Source organism: Thermobia domestica, chromosome 2, assembly GCF_964235325.1.
Source record: "Thermobia domestica chromosome 2, izTheDome1.hap1.1, whole genome shotgun sequence".
Classification (NCBI taxonomy): Eukaryota; Metazoa; Arthropoda; class Insecta; order Zygentoma; family Lepismatidae; genus Thermobia; species Thermobia domestica.
Window position 1 is genome coordinate 365,057,950 of NC_137455.1, and position 22,072 is coordinate 365,080,021.

General features: G+C 37.0%; 1 protein-coding gene across 2 annotated transcripts in view; it reads right to left on the reverse strand.

The window, feature by feature from the left end:
• Positions 1–22,072, reverse strand: part of LOC145679891 (immunomodulatory peroxidase-like) — a 173,881-nt gene that overhangs the window by 9,565 nt on the left and 142,244 nt on the right. For both annotated transcript variants that reach the window (XM_081750407.1, XM_081750408.1), the window contains exons 8-11: positions 17,141–17,338; positions 8,859–9,006; positions 7,356–7,512; positions 903–1,073 (exon numbers count right to left, since the gene is read on the reverse strand). In XM_081750407.1, the coding sequence (XP_081606533.1) occupies positions 903–1,073; positions 7,356–7,512; positions 8,859–9,006; positions 17,141–17,338 (674 nt within the window). The remainder of the gene's footprint in view (positions 1–902; positions 1,074–7,355; positions 7,513–8,858; positions 9,007–17,140; positions 17,339–22,072) is intronic.

Below are 22,072 nucleotides of genomic sequence, written 5' to 3' on the forward strand. Positions count from 1 at the left end.
TCCAAACTAATAATTTGTGATTCGTATATAACAATAAAACAAGTAGCGCATTCTTAAGAGTTATAGCCTGCAGGGAATTAAAAGTAGCCCAAAGGGTAACGTGTAGCCCAATTTGGAATTTTGGTAGCGAGAACACTTAAAAAAATCACCCAATCTGCTACTTTTAACAAAATCTTGCAACACTGTTCAGGACAGAACGAGACATTATTATCAGAAATAGGAAGAGATCTATGAAATATAATTTTTCGAGATAGACGAGGGCTTAAAGGATATTACAGGTTATCATAGAAGAGAACTTAAGGAACATTATTAATAGAGATAGGAGGCATTTTCAGTAACACTAATATTCGAAATAGTAGAGAACTTAAGGATCGCTATTATTCAACAAAGAGGAGGTATTAGGGAACATTATTAGTGGAGACAATACAGAACTTAAGGAACACCATTATTTTAACATAAACATATATTAGTCAATTTTGATTTTGATTTGATTTGAGTTTAGCGTCCCTTTCAGCAGCAAAGCTACATGAGACATGGACCCACAGTTTAACATGTGATCCAAACCCCATGAGCTCCAACTGGGAATTCATCTTGGTCTCTCACGCCAAAAGCGTGTAAGCGCCACGAGCTTCTCAGTATTGGTCGAGAAACAAGATAGTAAGGAACAATATTATTTGAGCTAGAAGGGAACTTAATAGTTCATTTACTTTGTACAACAAAGTCATTAAAACCCGGTCATTTAATCTCTTTCGGTGTAACTTTCAATTTCTCAAATAGAATTGAATCATTTTTTGCATGTCGTGTAGATAAATGCATTATTTATAACATGTACAGCACACAAACTTTCAAATTGTGATTTTACAATGTATATTTTCAATGTTTAAACGTCTCGATTTACTTACTTTTCCCGGAATAGCATCTTCGAAGTGTTTGAATTGTGTTGCTGTTGGGAGGCCACATAACTGTCTGATACTGTTATAACTCGGGACACCAAGATCTCGCCCTCGTTGTATATCAATCGCAATTAGATCGCTACCGCTTGGATTGGTAGCTCTGAATAGGAAATCGGTTATCTGAAATTTAAAGCAAACATTTGTTACATTTTTTAAAGATATAAACGTAATAAATGAAATATATTTTGTATTGCATTTTAAAATAAATATATTTATATTTACAATTTTCATCTAGTCAAGATTATAAATAACACAAAACACACTAAAGTCCATTTGATTCAACCTGTCCTTTCTGATAGTTGCTTTTCTATGTTTTTCCCTTCCTGCACATGGTCATAACAATCAGGCAAGAAGAACTGTTCCTATGGCAACAGCATATTGGCTCATTTCTCTCGCTCTGCAATGGTAAACATTTCACCCTTTCCGCACGTTGTCAATTTGAATATAAACAAATGCACATTGTTTCAGTCGGATGTCAACTTGAGTAGTGCACCTGTTGATTATTGACAGCATTCTTTTTAGTTCTCTTTTCTGCTATTTAATTTTATAAAACTGAGATTTACTTGCAGTGAATAATTTCGTGTTTCTATACCCGACGCAAAAGCTAGCAACACAGCATTGAGCACCACGTGCGCGCAATGAGCTGTCAGAAAGGACTAGTACTATCAATTGTAGTATAGTTTGTTTTAAAATTTTCTTTTGCTGCAGTTGTGTCTATCTTTAAATTTTCTTATATCGCATTCCAGAATAAAATTGAATAATTAATAGCAATAGTACTGTAAACTGCTTAAGAATCTGTTACATGTAGAGTTCTAATTAAGCAGTTACTATAATAGTACGAGGTCTATTCAAAGAAATATTGATTTTTCTCTCATGGAACACTCTGGGATCGGTCCAAATTGGTATGTTTTTTTTTATATTTCAATGCAGTTGTTGAGTTCAATGCAGTTTGTCCAATATGTCTGCCAGAAATTGAACATGTGCTGGAAACGATCCTGTGTTCATCTTCAAAACAGTCTTAGTCTTCTTCAAAACAGCGTGAGAGCGTGTATTGTCGTGGTAAAGGGGTCAATGAAAAGGACACAGTTCCGGTCGTTTTCCTTGGATCTGTTTAGCAAGAACGTTCAAAATAGACTTATAATACTCTTCAGTGACCATCGTATGTGGAGTGACTCATGTTAAACCATTCCGTGGCATTTGAAGAAATTTTTTGGCGACCGAACAACCATCGCCTTCTTTGGCTTCGGAGAATCAGGTGATCTTCTTTCTCTTTGCTTCCCAGGTCGTAATGATGATGCCAAGTCACGTCCCTTGTAATGATGGAAATGAAATATCCATCCCCATGCTACATTACCAGAAGTTGAAGTTCCCTACATACTCCCACTCGCACCATCTTGGGACCCATTTCGTATAAACGCGAATCATATTCAAGTGATCATGCAGAATCGAAAATGCAGTATGGAAAATGTGTAACATGTCTGCAAATTTGTCAGTTGTTATTCGTCGTCTTCAAACATGGTTTCGTTTACTGTTGTTACTGGAGCATCTTTACAACCGTGCTTTGTTGTTGAAACACGATCCTCGTTAAATTTCTTGAACTCATCGAAGTGCTGTGGATTGTGACAGAACATCATCACGAGATGCATGCTGCAACAATCTGTATGCTTCCATGCAGCAGAATTTCTGCAAACGAACGTAAAACCTGAAAGCAGTATATTGCTCTTCACGAATCGACTCCATTTTGTATGCAGGCAACTGGGAATTAGTATAGTTTTCTCCAGTGGCGGCTCGTGAGTGTATGATATGGTAGTGCCAAAACGTACACAATAAATAAGCGCATATCCATAAAAAAAAGTAAATGTAAAGGCACAAATAACATTATTTTATTACAGTTCCACACACACACACACACACACACACACACACATATATATATATATATATATATATATATATATAGAGAGAGAGAGAGAGAGAGAGAGAGAGAGTTATTTAGAATGTAGTTGTTTGTGCCTACAGTCAACGGCGCCCATGTTGTGGTTTCCAATGGGAGCAAGTATAAGCAAAGTTTCAAATATAGTCTCAAATTTTGCTGTAACTAATGTAAAAATTCTATTCAGGAGTTTCGTGTTAGAATTCCAGGCGACTAAACTCCAAATCAAAGCCCCCTTTCCTAGAGCATCAAAACATAAGACGAAACAAATCTCCCGCTTCGAGCCACCTTCGATCGTGGCACAAAACGCTAGTTATTTCTCCGTACCAGCGTTGCCAGACTACGGAAACAAATTTATCGTCTCAATACTTACAAATTATCGAATATCGGAACAAATTATCGTATTTCTCGTATATATATATATATATATATATATATATATATATATATATATATATACTTTGTGTGTAGCATCCTTGTTTATTCACCCTCTACATGATTTGTAAAGTTTTTATAAGGGAGGGAAAAACTGAAAAAGCACTTGGGATCGTCAATTCTCAAAATTTGATGTACCATTATTCTGTTGGATTGGCCACAAAGCCAACTCTCTATTTTTTGTGTAGAGGTAGAGACATTTGTTAACCTCGTCCACCAAAAATATAACCTAGTTTTATTGAGATTTTATGGTCATCTTCCTGACCCGAAATTTATTCGCTGAAACGGATATGGATTCAAAAAGTGTCATTTTGCTTGCTCTTTCGTTTTACTGTCGAGTTTTTTTTCTCTGTTTAACTCCGCCCAAACCGTTGTTCCTTCTTATGCAAAAAGAAAATACGAGTGGAAAATGTATAGAGTGGGGTGGGGGGACTCTGAACGGCGGGCGACTCTGAACATATTAACGTTTGTCATTTGTTTCCTAAAACCGCTACGTTGAGTTTGGTAGAAAGTGGTGGAATTGGAAGATGTTTCTGTGCTGAGCTAACTATTCGTGCGACGTGAGGAACTCACGTTCGATTTGGAGAGGAAAGCGAAAGAGACAAATACAAATGTAAGGATCAAGTAATAAAATAGCCATACTGTAGTTTGAGACCTTGTGTATATAGCGTGTAATTTCTATGAGAGACAGCATAGAACCACGTTGTTGATGCATGGGAGTTTGGCGGGAATTTAGTCATGCCTGACTGCTACATGATGACTGGTGCTGCCATCTGTGAAAAATTACGAACACTTAACCGACAACCTGCGTTGTGGGGCTACTCTGAACAGATTTGATGGGGTGACACTGAACACAGCTTTGTATTGCTGTTATGATGTTTTTACTGTACAATTTGTATACAGTGCCTCATCAGGGTTTCATGTTTCATTACAGCTGCCTAGAAACTACAAGAGAGTAAAGAATGGCTCAAAATACGAAAGATGGAATGAGCAAAGAATGGCGTAAGCCTTCGAGAAAATTTAAAAAAAAAATGTCCCTCTGCCAGGCTGCCGAGAAATACGAGATACCCAAGGGCACGTTACACTTGCGGTTGAAATCTGTCATTAGGAGGTCACAAAGAGGTCAGCTCGTGTTTGGGACAGAAGAGGGAGACGAAATGGCAAACTTGTTTCTCAAGGTGGCACGGAAAGCTTTCCCTATAACACCGCAAAATGTAAGAAAAGCCGCATTTGACTACGCTGAAAAGAAAGACTGAAATATCTTTTCGACAGGGAGACGCGATCGGCGGGATTGTTTCTCAAACGAAACCCTGAATTATTATTACGAACTCTGAAACAGCTATCTCTTACAAGTGCAAAAGGTTTCAGCAAGGAAGTTGTCACATAATATTTTGATCTCCTGCATCAAACCGTAGAAGGCACTGGCTTGGTCAACTCTCCGGAACACATCTACAACGTGGAAGAGACTGACCTTTCTTTCAATAATAAACCAAAGCGTGTTGTGGCAGACAAAGGTTGTTCGCAGTGTTCGTGACATGCGCCGAGAAAGGAGAAAATGTTCCGTTAATTACGTGATGTAATGCTGCAAGCTTTCATTTCTCTGTCCTGGGTTATCTGCAATAGGTAACTGGATCCAATGTTCAAGATGCAGCCGTTGGTACCACAGTCTGTGTGAGCACTGCTGACAATGTACTTTTTATATGTGGACGATGCTGAACCAGTGCGTGAGCACATGTCTAGTTCTACAGGGTCTACGTTCCCCAAGGAGTTTTAATACACAGTAGATATATTATTGATTTTGTTTTTATTTTAGTAAATCTCTTCCTTTGTTTTTACTGGACAGATCATACATGCAGATTATTCTTCCCTAAATATATACACGTTTAGTATTTCTGCATAGTTTTAGTGCTTTTTTTAATTTTCAGTGTCACCCCTCCCTTGTTCAGTTTCACCTCTCGATCGTGGGTGACTCTGAACAGAACACACGTGTTCATTTCCACGCACGTAGCATCCATTCTATACCAGATATCACGCAGTGCTTGCACCGAGTGTTGAACAAAGTATTGGGGTTTCGATTCCATGTAAAGTTTCTTCCATTCGTTGCGAACCGTTTGTTTGCAAGGTAAATTACCACGAAATTGTTCAGTGTCCCCCCACCCCACTATATTATACCCAATCCTAAAATTATCGTACGTTTTATAATTATTATTTTTTATCAACCGGAGTACAAAATTATCGTATGTTTTGATAATTATCGTACACTCTGGCAACGCTGCTCCGTACTTTCTTCCTGCTCTCCAACAAACGAGCATGCGCACAAACCATTTTTAGAACAGTCGGGAGAGCACGGGAGAACTTGGCACGAACAGAGTAGATAGGCCTATGTACTGCTAGCGTGCGAGTAATTCTGAGCGCATTCAATCCATGAGCGCGACTCAAACCAGCTTCTCGTGAGCAATGTTGACGTTGCAAGTAAAGTATTGTGCATAAAATTAAAAAAGTTTGGTATTTAGTAAGATGCAAATATTATTTATACAGTACTATTTTTTGTATTATTTGTGGTAGTGCCACGGCACATTGGCTCCTCTTTAGCGGCCGCCGCTGGTTTTCTCGTACTCTAAGCACAAACACATGAGCGAGCAAACTTTTACTTTTCTCCAACATCAGGGCTAATTGTTTTCATCGTACAACATTGTTTCAACTATGTTTCTTTGCTGTGTCCAATAAAAATGTAAGAATAAGTAATAAGTAAGTAAGCCGATTATTACTGGATGTATTGTCTCCATTTAGCAATTATTATGACAGTCGATGGAAACTAAGTAAATAGCAATGTAAATCGATTATGATCCTAGCGGAAACAGAGTTTCCTTTAAGCAATTAGTAATATATATATATATATATATATATATATATATATATATATATATATATATATATATATATATATATATATATATATATATATATATAAGTAACTAATGATATAAATTGATTATAATTCTAGCACATGCAGTTTCCATGAAGCAATTGTTAAAATATAGGTAGAGTAACTATAAACGATTAAGGTTCCAGCACATGTAAAGTTCCTATTAAGTGATACTACGACAGTACATAAAAAATAAGTAACTAATAATTTAAACCGTTTCTGATTCTAGCACATGTAAGGTTGCAGCGATCTACGACAATAGATCTAGCACATGTCAAGCGATCTACGACAGTAAATAAAGAATAAGTAACTAGTAATTTAAACCGTTTCTGATTCTAGCACATATAAAGTTCCAACCCAGCGATGATACAACAGTAAATAAAGAATAAGTAACTAGTAATTTAAACCGTTTCTGATTCTAGCACATATAAAGTTCCAATTGAGCCATGCTACGACAGTAAATAAAGAATAAGTAACTAGTAATTTAAACCATTTCTGATTCTAGCACATATAAAGTTCCAATTGAGCGATGCTACGACAGTAAATAAAGAATAAGTAACTAGTAATTCAAGCCGATTCTGATTCTAGCACATGTGGAGTACGACAGCAGATAAAGAATAAGTAACTAGTAAATTAAACCGTTTCTAACACATGTAGAGTTCCCATTAAGCGATATTACGACAGTAAATAAAGAATAAGTAATTAGTAATTCAAAAATATTCTGATTCTATCACACGTGGAGTTCCCATTAAGCGATATTACGATAGTGAACAAAGAATAAGTAAGTAGTAATGTAAACATATTACGATACTAACACATGTAGAGTTTCCATTAAGCAATTACTACGATACTAGATGATGAATTGGTAAACTATTTGGGGATGTAACACGACCAGTATCATTCCTCTTAGATGCAGCAATGTTGTTGTTAAGCAGTTAATATGTTAGATTCCTTCGCATACGTAAATGCGTTTTTATTCAGTAGTTACAATGTTGAGTAGGACATAACTAAACAATTAATGTTTAAAAGCTTTCAGGTCATTCGATGTTTGGTACAATGGAAATAAATCTTAGGATCTAAATTGTGCGCTGTTAATAATACCACTTACCTCTTTAGTAAAGAACTTATCATTTTCTTGACTGCTCTGAGTGGCTAAACCTCGTAGAAGCCCATCCATACCATTTTGATTTCCCAGCACTGTTGGTCTATTGAAGAAATCACTCAACCTAACAGCGTTTCTGTGATGTCGAAATTTATCAAATAAGCTGCAACAGAGAGGTATTATAAATAACATAAATAATAAATCGAAGTAAAAGTCTAAATAAATCAAATGAGGTAAAACTTTATCATAAGGAAATCATGATTATATTTTGTTAGTTGTTGAACGACCAACTTGAAAAAACATACAAAATGAAAATAAATAAGAAGAAAACCAAAGTGATAAAGTGCACAAGAGCAGGACAGGAAGGAGCAAACGTATGGCTAGATGGAGAGAAAATTGAAGACGTTAGGATGCTCCCCTATTTAGGAAGTCTAATATCCTCGGACGGAAGGAGTGAAAAAGGCGTAAGTTCCAGAGTAAAGCAGACCAAACAAGCGCGTGTATTTGAAGATCCATTGGGGAACTTCAAAAGCTATGGACGATCGCATTTCAATAACATAAAATTATGAGAAAAAAAGCTGCAAAATCCTGATTTCCTCAAATGAAGGGAAATCCATCTGCTCTGAGATACAAGTGAACTTAACCCTGCAACCCTCGCGCGGGGTAAATATGACTCCAGAGGGATATTTTTGTTTGGCTCTCCTAGACAGTTGGCAATTCTGACCCGGCCACCCTACTAGCTGTCTGTTGTATTGTCTACTTCAAGGCCAACAATTAGTTAGTTGTTTACTGCATCTCCTTCGGTCAGTGCAACAGGTTCTGTGCGTCCGGGTGGGGTCACTGTGACCCCACGCGAGGGTTGTTGATACCAAACATTGCGCGAGTGGTGCAGGGTTAAATATCTATTATGCAGCCCATTTGGTAGAGGTTTGCACGGGCCAGAATTTTTAGCCCGAGCCCACCCGGCTCGTGAATTTACAATGTGAGGTCCGACCCGAGTCCGAAATATGTTTTAGCATTTAGGCCCGAGCTCGTGTGATAATCAAATGAGCCCGAACTACAGAAAATTAATAATTAACGCAAAATTGTATTTTTATTTACAACAATTAGAGGTTTAAAGTTCTCCAGAAAGAACGATGCAATATAAATCGTTGTACAGTATTTACAAAGTTAAGTCCGAGAAATATGGTTGTATATTTAAAAATTCACGACCCGAGTCTGGACCGGCCCCGAAGTAATAGATGCTTTGTAGGCCCGAGCCCGGCCGGCGGGCCGGGTCGGGTTTAGGCCCGTGGGTTCGGAGCTTGCCGGTACAGACATCTACCATATGGTAAGGTATTGAACCTAACAGGCATGAACAATATGTCACCAAGACAATGAGAAGTAAGTAGACAGCTTGAATTTCACAAGTGTTAACAAGAATAATGGCAATTTTGCGCTCTATAAGTCAAGTCGTGAGCTTTGTCTGAGATCTGGATGTTAACGTGCCCTTTATTGCATATAACTTACCCCAAATATCCCTGAATCATTGAGTGAAGAGTTCTTCCAGCGGCTGCAGCAAATTCAAGGATATTCGTTGGATTAACGTGTTCATCATAGTCATAACTGTGGCCTGAATGTTGTGGATACACATTGTGTTGTTCCATGTAATCATCACCTTTAAGAACAAGGATAAGTAATGTTAAACAGAAACTATAGAGAGCAGTGATTCTCAAACTTGTTGTTACTGCGACCCACCTTAAATAATAAAAGTACATTATGGCCCACCAACATTTATTCAAATACACATAGACATTCTTTCTCAATAACTATATCACATGAAACTGTACGCATACGTAAAGAGAGTTAAAGTGTTCCCATAGAAAGGTAACACAAAGTTGTCACTACTCCCAACGCAATATCCCTACCCCGTAACAGATTTTCACTCACACATTCTCCACCCTAACCCAGCATCTCTACTAACTGCACAACAGGGCCAGGCTCTGAGTAACCACTTAACCTACTCTTTACCTCAGTAACAAACGCTTCCAATTTTCATTTTCTCAGGAAAAACTTCTCGCGACCCACCAAAAAAAAAACAGCCCGAGACACACCAATGGGTCGCGACCCTCACTTTGAGAAACACTAATAAAGAGCGTAAGCAAAGATGTAAAAAATGGAAAAATAAGCTGCTGAAAATGAAAGGCTAAAAGAAAATAAATAAATAAATAAATACATAAATAGAATAAAATGTAATATATTAAATCTTTCAAATACGGCCAATAAAAGACCTAAAATGATATACGAAGTATTTTTATGATTTTGGAAGTAATTGAAAAACCAGTTGAGTTGAGTTGATTTTGAGTTTAACATTCCGTTCATCAGCGAGGCAATATGGGACGTGGACATACTGAGTAACGTGGAATCCGAACCACATGAGCTCCCGCCGGGAATCGAACCCGTGTCTCCCACGCCATAGGGCGTGCACGCTAACCGCTCAGCCACGAAGGAGCTTGAATTGAAAAGCCAGTTGATTAATTTCAAACATAATACCTGATGCTACCGAAATTAATCAACTAATTGAAAAAACAGTTGATTAATTTCGGTAGCATTAGATATTATGTTATTTATGTTATAGTTACTATTGTGTGCTTATTCGTACCCGAGTAGCTATCGCACATGTTCTCTGTTTGCGTGGGTCCGGGTTCAATTTTCCGTGAGCGTACTATCTTAGGAATCTACTTTAAATAGTAGGTCCTATATTGTATAGTCTCAATGTTGAAAAGCTCTTTAAAATCCAATCAATCAGCTACCATTTTCATTATCATCATCATCACCATAGGATTCTGGTATTACTGAGAGGTCATGTAGTGCAAACACGGAAGCTTTAGTAAACCATGGTCCTCAACTAACTTCTTCGTTTGATCTAACATTTTTTTTTCTAATTTTAAAATCATCAATGTTTTTTGCTTCTTCCTGTTTTTCCTTTCACCATACCATCCGCCTCGCAAGATACAGTTTCTTCTGACCACTTTTTGCACTTCATTTGTTTTTCGTTATACACAGTAAGTTTTCTTTTTATATTTTTTCACACTGATTGGTAGCTAAAGTTAGATTAGAATTACTATATATCGAAGGATTTGCCAAAGAAAAGAGGACCGATTCTTATTTGCTGCGGAGTGTATTCATGACTTGTTTCCCGATCGGCAACAGCACCACACGCCACTGATAAGTAATAACCAGCCTTCATTCACGTCTTGTGGTTTACAGAAAATAGAGCTGCACAAATTTGGATTGTCAGCTGTATTTCATCAATATATCCACAGATGAGGTCTAAGTTCTGCACATTTCTCCGGAAGTACTTCTTTATATGAAACAAAAATTTTAGAAACCCAAAAATGGATCAAAAGATTGCGATCTTGACCAATAGTTAGTTTTTGGATCAGGGGTCACAAAATTTTTGAGCGGCTCTAAATCAAGTTTCCATATTTTCTACGGAATAAGCAGATCATGCTGAGACAAGCGATAGTTTGGGTTAGTCTACAATAAAATTTTTGATTGAAATATATTGCATCTTTTGATCCAAAAAGAAACCGTTCAGTAACATTAGTTGGTACGCTTCTTAATGTTCATATGGTGGCTGCTTCAAAGTCCGCATTGAATGTTTGTCCATACAACAAATATTGGGCTGCTGTAATTCTCTTAGCTATGTGTCAGCTTGTCATATACTTTTATGTGAGTAGTGTATTCACTCAATAGTCTTCGGTTAGTTTTTAGCCTCAATATAAAACATTAATCTTAAATTTGATACAAACATGATTAACAATTCTCAATTGTTACAACTCATATTTTTTAATGTCCTCGAAAGGAAATGACAGCAATTGCCGCAGGTCGCAATTGTCAAATATTCCTTACTGAGAATAATGTTGTCCCTTAAAATGTTTTCTTTATTTTCCTTGTCTATGAATCTAAAATTTTGGCCTATTGATTGAGAGTGCGAAATCCAGGGGAATGGAGCGGTTTCTCGCACTTAGTATTTCTGAAAATAATAATCCCCACACTCTGTTAATAGCTTAGAGGGGGGCGGTTGGAGTTTGCTAATTAATCAATGTGATTCATATGTAATTATCATATATGTATTTTATATGTAATTAACCTCTTAAGCGAGTAATTTGTCACCGGTGGCCAATAGCCTGTTGGGGAACTTTTAAAGCTTAATTTAAGAAAGAATATTTATATAATAATATTGCTTTATTAAGTCTTTGAAACAAATAATAGTACTAAATTTTAACTATATATTATTTTAATATAACCTACTCCAATACAACCCACATGAACCATCATCATCACACACATGTCAGTTTGCCAATTTTCAGTAGTTGCTTTGCGTAGCGTCACGGATAATCTAACCTTTGTTGGGGCAACCGCTTTTTGGCGTCGCGAAAGGATCTTATCTTTTTCTAGGTGTTTATGCCGCGTATGAGCGTTGCATTTTGGGGAAACTTCTTGTCATGCATTGATCATATTTTGCTCTGGGTTTTCCTGCTATCTATTGAGCATATTTTCAGTGGGCAACTTGTTAGTCATTTGTCAAGAAAAATGGCTGCCTCTACAAGTTCTGCTGCTAATTCCTCTGATAGAAAACGAGTTCGTGATGATGATATTGCACCTCTTCTAGATAAATTTCCTCGATCGTTGCAAACAAACGGTGGCCTCGCACTACCGAATTCTACCCATTGTGTTGGTACTTGCACATAACTATCCGGCACGTCGTTGTCGAATTCTGTTTCACTATCACTGTCAGTAGACTGATATTCTTCGGAATCACTTGAACTTTCACTTGTGATTGATAATTCATCTAGGATTGGTGCAATATCATCATCACGAGCTGCTTCCTTGATTTTTCTGTTTCGAGTTGCTCCTACTCCAGCTTTTCCTTTAGTTTCTCTTTTTCCTTTTGTTTCCTCATTCTTTCTTGGTAATTTAGGTAACTGCGATGAGCCATCTGAGTCATTCTGATGAGTTCTTGACTTATAGAAAAAGCTGCTAGGTTGCTTCTATATTTCTTCATTCCGTCGTACACAAGTCTTGCATTTAACATTCTCTCTGACATGCTTCTTGGTTCTTCAGACATGACTCTCCTTGAGGAAGAATACCTACGTTCAACGTCAGAATTTTCATGGGACAGTGTCAAGATGGACTTCCCTATGTTCATGACAGTACAATACTTTGGTGAGCCACTAGCGTTTTACACTGAGAAAATCTTATTCCAGAAATGGTCGACTCTCTCATTCTCTTTATACTATACTGTTTCTAATTTGAACAGCTTCCACTCATCCAAAAGAACATCAACTGGAACTTTACATGGGATAGATGAACGAGAAATATCTGTAATGTCACTGTCACTGGTCACTTTCCGATAATCTATAGGGTGCACACAACGACACCATTTCATGATGTTCTTTTCGAAGATTTTGCATTTTTCGATCACATGTTTCCCAACTGCCTTGTAATGCTTCTGCATACTTGAAACAAACTCTGCTGACTATTTACTAGGAAGCGTGCTAACCACTGAGGAAAGTTTCTCACCAAACTTCACTTTCTTCCATGGCAAAAGATTTTCAGGACTAAAGACTTCGTCCTTTAATGTGTCGAAGCGTTCTTGAGATTCTCGCATGAAAACCCTACCAACTATCTTCAGAAGAACGGTGTTAAGCTCGTTGTACAGCATGTGTACAAGAGGTTCTTCTTTTCGGAACATAGTTAAGAATGGTGTGAACAAAGCTGCACTTTCGCATACAAAGCCCACGTTTGCTTTCACAATGGTTCCCTTTCTTCAGCACCTTGGAAATCGATACGAAGTTTGAAGCGTACATCACGCTGCTTTGTTTTTTCGGAATAAACTGGCAACAGCGGGCAACACTGTCAACCAGCGTGATGGAGCATCTTGATGAGACGATGCCTTGGTGTTCCTGTCTTTTCCTGAATTCTTTCAAAATCATCCCACCGCGATGGACATCCATAGAAAAAAATTGTAAATCATGATGACAAGATTACAGATATCTGAAAGCCTTTTCTGAACCCATTATGAATGATATGAATATTGCAACAACCAGTATCAGAAATATTTTACACAAACTCAGATGTGTTTCTGAACACTTTCTTGTTGATATTTGGTCCATCACTTCCCAACATAAGAAGATTATTGGGTAACAAATTGTATAAATCCAGCACTTCATACATGTACATTTGGATGTACTCACCTTTTGCGTGTCCAATGAAAAAGAGAGTACAAGTGGCGTACCATAACCTGCTGTAAACCTTGGTTAATTTTAACATATAAAAAGACCAATAAATAAAGTAATTCACTTAGAAAAAGTAAATTCGTAGATTCAACAAGTTAGAAGCAGGCTCTTCCCCAGAGCGGATTTACTCCCTTCCAGAACACCCGTAAGGAGGGAATGTACACAATGAACAGAAATTCAAACGCAGGTCTGTTCATAAACAACGTGTATCCTCAACATGCTCTTCAAACAGTTTTACTAGGCTTTTTTTTTTTTAATTTATAGGCTACAACACTGGAAAAGTTGCAAATAGATGCAAATACAGTATAGCGTCGATTATCCGAACGTCGGTCAACCGAACGACTGCTTAACTGAACTGTGTACTCGCTCGCACCTGTTACTCTCCCACCCTACCGTCCATCATCCCCTTCACTCCCAAATCAAGTTTCCCACAGTAGTCGCCGCACTGAGCCACCGCTGGCGGAACATTGCTTCTATGGGGCCTTCATAAGGCGCTCCTGACCGGCCAAGCCGCCAGTCGCTGTGTTTCAACAATCAGCACACTTCTGTCGGTTTAGCACTGGCTGTAGAAGTACAGTACAGTACAGTACAGTTCGATTATCCGAACAAACCAGTTTTCCGAACAACCATGTCCCCCAATTACTTCGGATAATCGACGCTCTACTGTAGTTGCAAAATAATGAAAATAGTTGCTAAATAGTTGCATCCATGAAAAAAGGTTGCAAAAAGTGGCAAATAGTTGCTTGTGGGGAGCCCTGAGTATATAATTTAATAATTATGAATGCTCAAATACCTTAACTTTGTATACTGAAAGATTCTAGTATGAAGGGTTTCTTTTCGGCACCCTGTATTAATTAGATATTCTGTTGGCAATATAGCCATTTCCATTCCTTTACCTTAAAAATCAGTCAAATTACTTTTCCGAAAAAAAAAAAAACTACTTTTTGCAATTATGGGTTGTATAGATATAATAAATGTATTGTTTTGCCTTTCTCAGATGTTCTAATGTTTTTCATATTACGAACTGTTACGGCAAATACCTGACCACCCCTATCTCTTTCGGACCCAGATGGGCAAAGTGGCACACACGGGTGTCACTTTTTTAATCCATTTCTATGTGGACACTAATTAAGATATCGGGATAATTTTTTTTGACCAAATAGGGTTGGATCATAGTTTATCATATTAGTTCCTTTTTCTTCTGAGTGTCGAATTTCCTTGTCAAATTTCAGCCCAAAGTAAAAATTCGAGAATTTTCGAATATTGAATTTTCTTTTTCTTTTTTCTTGTAACTTACTTCGCTGTAGAAAGATTTCCTTAAGACTTGTCAGATAGATACCTCGGATAGATACTTAATTGTTGACATCAATTGGATCTTCTCGCGTGCAGTGTAGCCAACTAGGAAAATTAATATTTTCCTAAATTTCGGCAAAAAAATTAGAAATTTTCGAATATTTTGTTCATAAATCCGTATCTACATGTCCGAGCACAACTTACGCCAGTCGAGCATTGGTCCTTACTGAACAAAAGCGGGTACAGATCGTTACAATGGGGTAATTGGGGGTTACAATGGGTTAAAATTCGTTTTTAGGTTCTAACCCTTGATTTTTCTTTCTCTCTTTGTATGGCAGCCAGAGACTTCAGGTTTTCACTGTACTTTGCCAACATATCAAAGAACTTTTTAAATGACTGAACCAATGTGGCAACATTGGTGCCAGCTACAAAAAAATCTTGAAATTCGGTTAGGGATTTTTTTTTTTTTTTTTGTGAATTTTCACCCTTACATTTGCCTTAATAATTTCCTTCCTATTGGCAGCACTGCAATGTAACTTACACCAAAAAATACACACATCCTTCTTCTAAACAAGAAGACCTTAACCATGCAATCGGCTAAATAGTGTTTGAGCAATAAGTCACTAACTGAAAATGTAGGAAAACGCCAAAAATGACCTGGCTCCGAAAAGGTTCTTTCTCACGTGTTCTAATGTTTTTCGTATTACAAGCTTACTTCAAACCCAGGCCCACCCCTATAAGTATTGCACAGGAAAAACATTTGTGTTGGATACATCATTGGAACCAAAGGCCCCATTCAAGTGAGATATTTCACATGTAAGGTGTACTTGATGTGACCTGAAGAACACTTTTGAGTACATCGAAAAGGAAATTATTAAAATAACGTTAGACAGAATTTTCCAGATGTGCTAAATAACAATCCGGGCTGGATTATTACAATTATTTAATTTGATTTAAAATTAACGTTCCTTTTTTAGTAACAAGGATTGAGATCCGGGACATGTACACATGAAATTCGGCATATGTGTTACTAACTAGGGAAGTACTAGAAGTTGTACGCGGGGATCTGCATGTGTTATATATCGTTGGAAAGGTCACACCAAGTACACCTTACATGTGAAATATCTCGCTTGAATGGGGCCTGTAGGGGGCGTGACGAAATTTGAAGATCAGAATAAGGCACGCTCGGAAATATCAGAAAATACGACGTTATTATGTAATTGTTTTGAGACGTTGTATTTATAGGTTTAAAAGATAGCTAAATACGAATCTGACATCAAATGTTTACAAATCAAAATGGCGGACACAAATTACAAAACAACAAGACATTGATCTGAAATTGGGTACATAGAGACATTCAATGTTGCTATGTATGAATCGGATACCAAAAGTGTAAAATTCAAAATGGCTGATAAAACATGATGGACAAAATGCAAAAAAACCGCGGAACTGAAAACAGATAGGTAGAGGTTTTCGTAATCGCTGAGTACGAATCCAATGTTAAAAGTGCAAAATGCAAGATGACGGTACAATATAGCGGAAAAAAGTTAAACAGTACAGAATGTGAATTGAAACGAGCCTGGACTCCGTCTCGATCTCGTTTCGATTTGGAAAAGCACATCTCGATATCGAATTAGAGACGAGACAGAGACAAGATTGAGACTAGTCTCGATGTCGGTACCATCCCTACACATAAGAATGGATATTTGTCATACATATGGCTTACAAGTGTACACGGGCATAATGTGAAACTGGAAAGACAGTTATGGAAGCTTAATGATGTTTCAGAGTCTGAAATTCAGACTCCAATGCGCACTTTTCAATGTTATTGTTCGGATCTTGATATCTGCAAATAATCGCAACGTACCTCCAGGCGCCATTCAAGCGAGATATTTCACATGTGAGGTGTACTTGATGTGACCTTTCCAGCGATATATAACACATGCAGATCCCCGCGTATCACTTCTAGTACTTCCCTAGTAAGACACAAAGGGAATTGGTTTGCCTGGACACAGGATAGTGCTTTGATTTTTACAACGATGGGACTTTGGTTTGTTAAAATCATAAATATGGTTATTGTACTAAACGGAGTAAAATGTATAGTTTCGGATTACATACTATACTTCGAAAATACATCCTCCACGTTTTCTATCGACGCAGTTGACAAAGAAAATTTTACACATTCTCAACTGACAATTCTAAGTTACGCCTTACCCAGTAAAACAGGCAACCATTCCTTGTAAGTAATATGTTGTATCTCAGCAATAACTATTCGCCTGGTTTCCTGGTATATTCTTTCGTCACTCCATTGGGGGTTTAAATAAGCCAAAGCTTCTGCAATGCGATTATGTTCTCTGAGGAGAGTGACGTGAAGAACTGTTAATTGTGGATTTTGGTTGATCCGAATGTCACCTGTGGAGAGAAATAAGTAAACAACTGAAAACATATATATTCGAACTGATTACATATTCGACCTGATTGCGTATTCCCATAAAATCTACAATATTCTTACAAGGGAAGTTCGGGAGAAAGCACTCGCCTGCAGAGGAACTAAGCATGCTATTTGAGAGACCAATTTATGCTCATTACAACAAGCTAATAAAGTTCATGTACTGTTGAGTACTTTTCGAGAGATTCAACATTAAATGCACGATGCGCCTTCTATCGACTTACCGTTATTATGCAGCAGTGGCGGATCCAGAGTGTGGCGATCGGGTCAATTGCTCCCCCAGAAGAGGAAACTTCTTTTAAATTTTATATATAAATAAAACCCATCCCAGAGTTTGGAGCTCTTAAAAGTAGCTCTAAGTATAAGTATTACAACCCCCCCCCCCCCCCGAGAAGTTCGTCCTGGATCCGTCCCTGTTATTCAGTTTTGATGGTTTGAACTTGCTACTGCTTGTTCACTGGGATGGCAAAGACGTAATGGTTCAGAATATACCAAAAAGTTTGTCCACGATTTGTACAACCATTTGGTGTGTTTGGATTCCGACCAATCAAAGATTATGGCAGGAGATTTGCAGTGGCGGATCTAGAAGTTAAAAATTGGAGGGGCCAACCAGACCCCAGACTATGATAGGTATAGGGGTATATTATGAGTTTACTATGAACTTACAAAAATATGTAAATAATAGCTTCAGCTTTAATTATTATTGTCACTCAAAATACTGGGGGGGGGTAGGCTCCCCCGGCCCCGGGCTACATCCGCCACTGGACATTTGCACATAGTATGAAACTTCTTCATCCGGACCTCTTATGAGGTACCAAATAAAGTTCGTGTCCATGTTAATGAATCAGTTCGGATCACCGCGATACATTGGATTGTTTCAGTTTGCGATCACAAGGCAGGTTACCGAACAAATTATATACCTTTTGGATCATCTGTCGAATTTGCTTTTCGTTTTGGTTATGCGAACTGTTACCTTGATGGATACAACGCAACTGCACATATAAAATGTTCAAGGTGCAAGGAAGTCTTTCGCCTGCGACATTTCTTCATAGAACAGAAGAACAACAGTGATAAATTTCTTCACTTAAACAGTATAATGACTAATTTTAACTAACAAACCCGTTAGTTATTGCAAAATAGTGTTTTCTGTTACCTCCGATAGATTTCAATTCGTATGTCAAAATTCGTTGCTAATAATGTTGAACTTAACACGTTCAAACGTGCATATACTCATTATTTCTTAGTTGAATCCCTCAAACAGTTCTCAACCGTACAGGAATTTTATTAACTTGTTGTAATCTGCATGAATTCTGGTCTTTGAAATGACATGCTTAGTTTCTCTGCAGACGAGTCTTTCTCGCGAACTTCCCTTGATAGTGTTTATCGAAAAAGAACACCCAAATTATTAAGCGTCGCGCATAGTTATCGTAAATACAGACAAACGAATTTCTTTGTAAATTTAAAACTTGATGTTGGATGAGTACCATGCCACTTGCGGAAGTAAAACTGATTTTGAAATATGATCTCATTAAGGTCTTCATTAAAATCTAGCACGACGACAAATCACAACACGTTAATTGTAGGTATACACTAAAAAAAATGTAATTAAATTGCCAAACATCAATGTAAAATCATTTACCCTTCATTTTGTAAGTTAATATATATTTCCTTAGATTAAATTACAAAATTTGCTGGATGTTTTTACAAATTTACAGCAAATTTATAAGAAAGTATAATATTTTTATTGATAAAAATGTAATTTTACATAATTTCATATTAGTAATTTTACTTTATAGGCGTAAATTGATTTACATAGAGGAGTGGCAAACAGATTGCCAAAGTTTTTTTGTAAATTTACCTATGAAATTTTTTACAGGGTAGGTTTAAAAATTAATTAATTCTAAAATTTTAATTTCTTTTTAACTAATCATTGTCCAAAGATAAAGCACATGGCGCGTTCAGAACATAAAATAACCAAGTCCAGTTACAATGTGTCCAATTACTAATGTGAGGTTGGAAACTCTGATGCTCTCGAACACAATGTTGTTAAGTATTCCCTTAGAGTCGATGGTATTCATATAATAATGTTGTATTGTGAGATAAAACAACAGATCACTTTTTGACTTTTTCAGCAAAGATTTTTTTTTTAACGAAGTAATTGACAGCTTCTTTCCAGAATTCGAAAAGTTCAAAATCTTAATTAAGGAAACAGAAAAATCTGACAGTGGTGTTTATGAAACTGAAAACTGATATTGGTGTCTATAAATGTTTACTAAAAGCAAAAATTGGCAGTGATATCCATTTTTCAAAGGGAAACTTACATATTGGCGTATATATAACTTTATGAAATGAAATCTTTAAGTTTTACGTCCCACGCTTATGCCGGTTAGGCTAAAGGAGACGGTGATGATGAGAGATGAGTGAAATGAAGAGAGTGGGAGGAAACTGGAGGACAGAACCCCGAGAAAACCCACGAGCACGGTGCTTGTCCACCACAAAGTCCACGCGGCGCGAGCTGGGATCGAACCAGGGACTCCAAGCACAGAAGTGAACGCTCTCTACTACTGAGCCACCGCGCACCCTAACTTTATGAAATGAGTCATTACATCAATATAAGAGAAAACGTCCATATAAACTTTGAACTTTGGTGAAAAGTACGTATTTTCAGAGCTAGGGTTATCCAAAATCGTTGCAAAGAGTATACTTCAACACGTGCTATGTCGAATTCGTGAAATCGTGGAGGGACAATCCACATTAGCGTAAAGGAAGTCATACAAACGCAATTCAAATGCATATTTTATGAATGTGCAATACGTATGCAAACGATTCCTTATACAATGTATAATTCCCAAACGGAACACGGGGAAGCAGGGGGCAATTGCCCACCTGAGTTTGAAAATTAAATATATCTTAATTTATGCATACACTGAAATTTTAATGGCAAGAATTGGAAACTGGTGAACCTTATGTGATATGATACACACAAAAGTTCAGCAACGAATCTAACATTTTATTCTATTCATAGAAGAATAAGGAAATATCCTGTTGGTTTACCTACTTATTGCCCCCTTTTGATTTTCTTTAATTCAAACATTTACCTTTCCTTATAACTAAACGATGTAATTATTTCTTTAGTCCCATTATGTTGATATCCGTGCAAGTTGGTGTGGAACACCAGTTTCACTTATCAGCTCCTCTTTCTTTTGGTGTTACTGACGACGGCTGACTTGAATCACAACTAGCAACGGTCGAAAGTATGACAGAAGAAGCGAAAGAAGGCAACAACTAAGGAAAAGAAACAGAAAAGTAGAATGAACGAAAGAAAGAAAAAAGTTCTTAGAAACGGTATTAAGCGAAACCTCATTTGACAAATACGGTATTATTTCTGAACAAAGGGCATAAGAAAATGGAAAGTCAATGAAATTCTTAGAATTCGTAAGAGGGATTATTGTTGTATGTGTAATACGAAAAACTAACAAATTTATTTCGGGGGGGGGGGGGTTGAGCCCGATAGCTCCCCTAAATACGGCACTGATTATGAGTATGGCTCCAACGTCGTCTTTTAAAACCGGAAGAATCGAAATCCATAGTTTGTAAATATATCGCAACTTCACAGTGTGAAACGAAAATCACTTACTGTATATCTTATTAAGAGATCGTATAGTAACAAATTATGTGAGACTTCATCTTTTGTTACTGAATTATATATATTGCGGAAATGTTCTCATAAGAGGGAATATAAAGATCTATATTGAAATAATTTACACACTAAGTGTGTGAATATATATGTGCACTTCCTTCCAGATTGTTCACGACAATTCAACTTAATGAAAAGTTTGGATTGAACTTTCTTTCACATATATAACAATAAGAAAAGGCAAGGTAAGTTACTATTCACATGACGTATGCATCTCTCATAGTAAAATTAAAATCTTTTAGAATACTTCCCGCACAATCTGAAAGTTTAAAGTGAAGAGTTCCATCCAGAACATATGAAAGTATGTGAATGTTACAATCGCGTTTCAACTGTGATATTTTTGTTAAAAACACTTTCCCTATCTGAGATGACACTGACTTGAAACAGAATTGCGAAAAATTATGAGAATTGTCTTTCCGTGTGATCTCTAGTGGTTTTAAAAGTCTTTTTCTTATGGGATTATATGATACATTACATATGCATCATATATTGGATCATTATTTTGTCTTATGTTTACATAGTACAACATGATATGACATAAACTCTTCCTTTTACTTAAAAATATCACAAACTTGTACACGAAAAATCTTAATCCTCTGTTATTAACATACTACATTTTTATTTTTAACTCTAATAATGTGCTAATGTGTGTAACAATTTAGAGTAACACCAGAGAAAGTAGAAAAGTTGTAGTAACGTAGTGGCGTACGCAGAATTATGTCAACTGAGAGGTATCGGCAGCAGTGTTTCTTCCACACTTGTTTTTTCGGGGGGGCACTGCCCCCGGAGCTATGAGAGTGTCCCCCGGAAGAGACAAAAATTATACGTCTATAATGTAATAATAAATAGAATAGCGTCAGCAGTGCCCCTCTGGAATACTAAGTGTGCCACCCCCCGGAACATTGTTTATGAAAGAAACACTTATCGACAATCGCTTCCGTTTGCTTTTAGAACAAGCGTGAGGTTTTATTTTTTTAATTAGTTTGGTTTATCAGAGCTC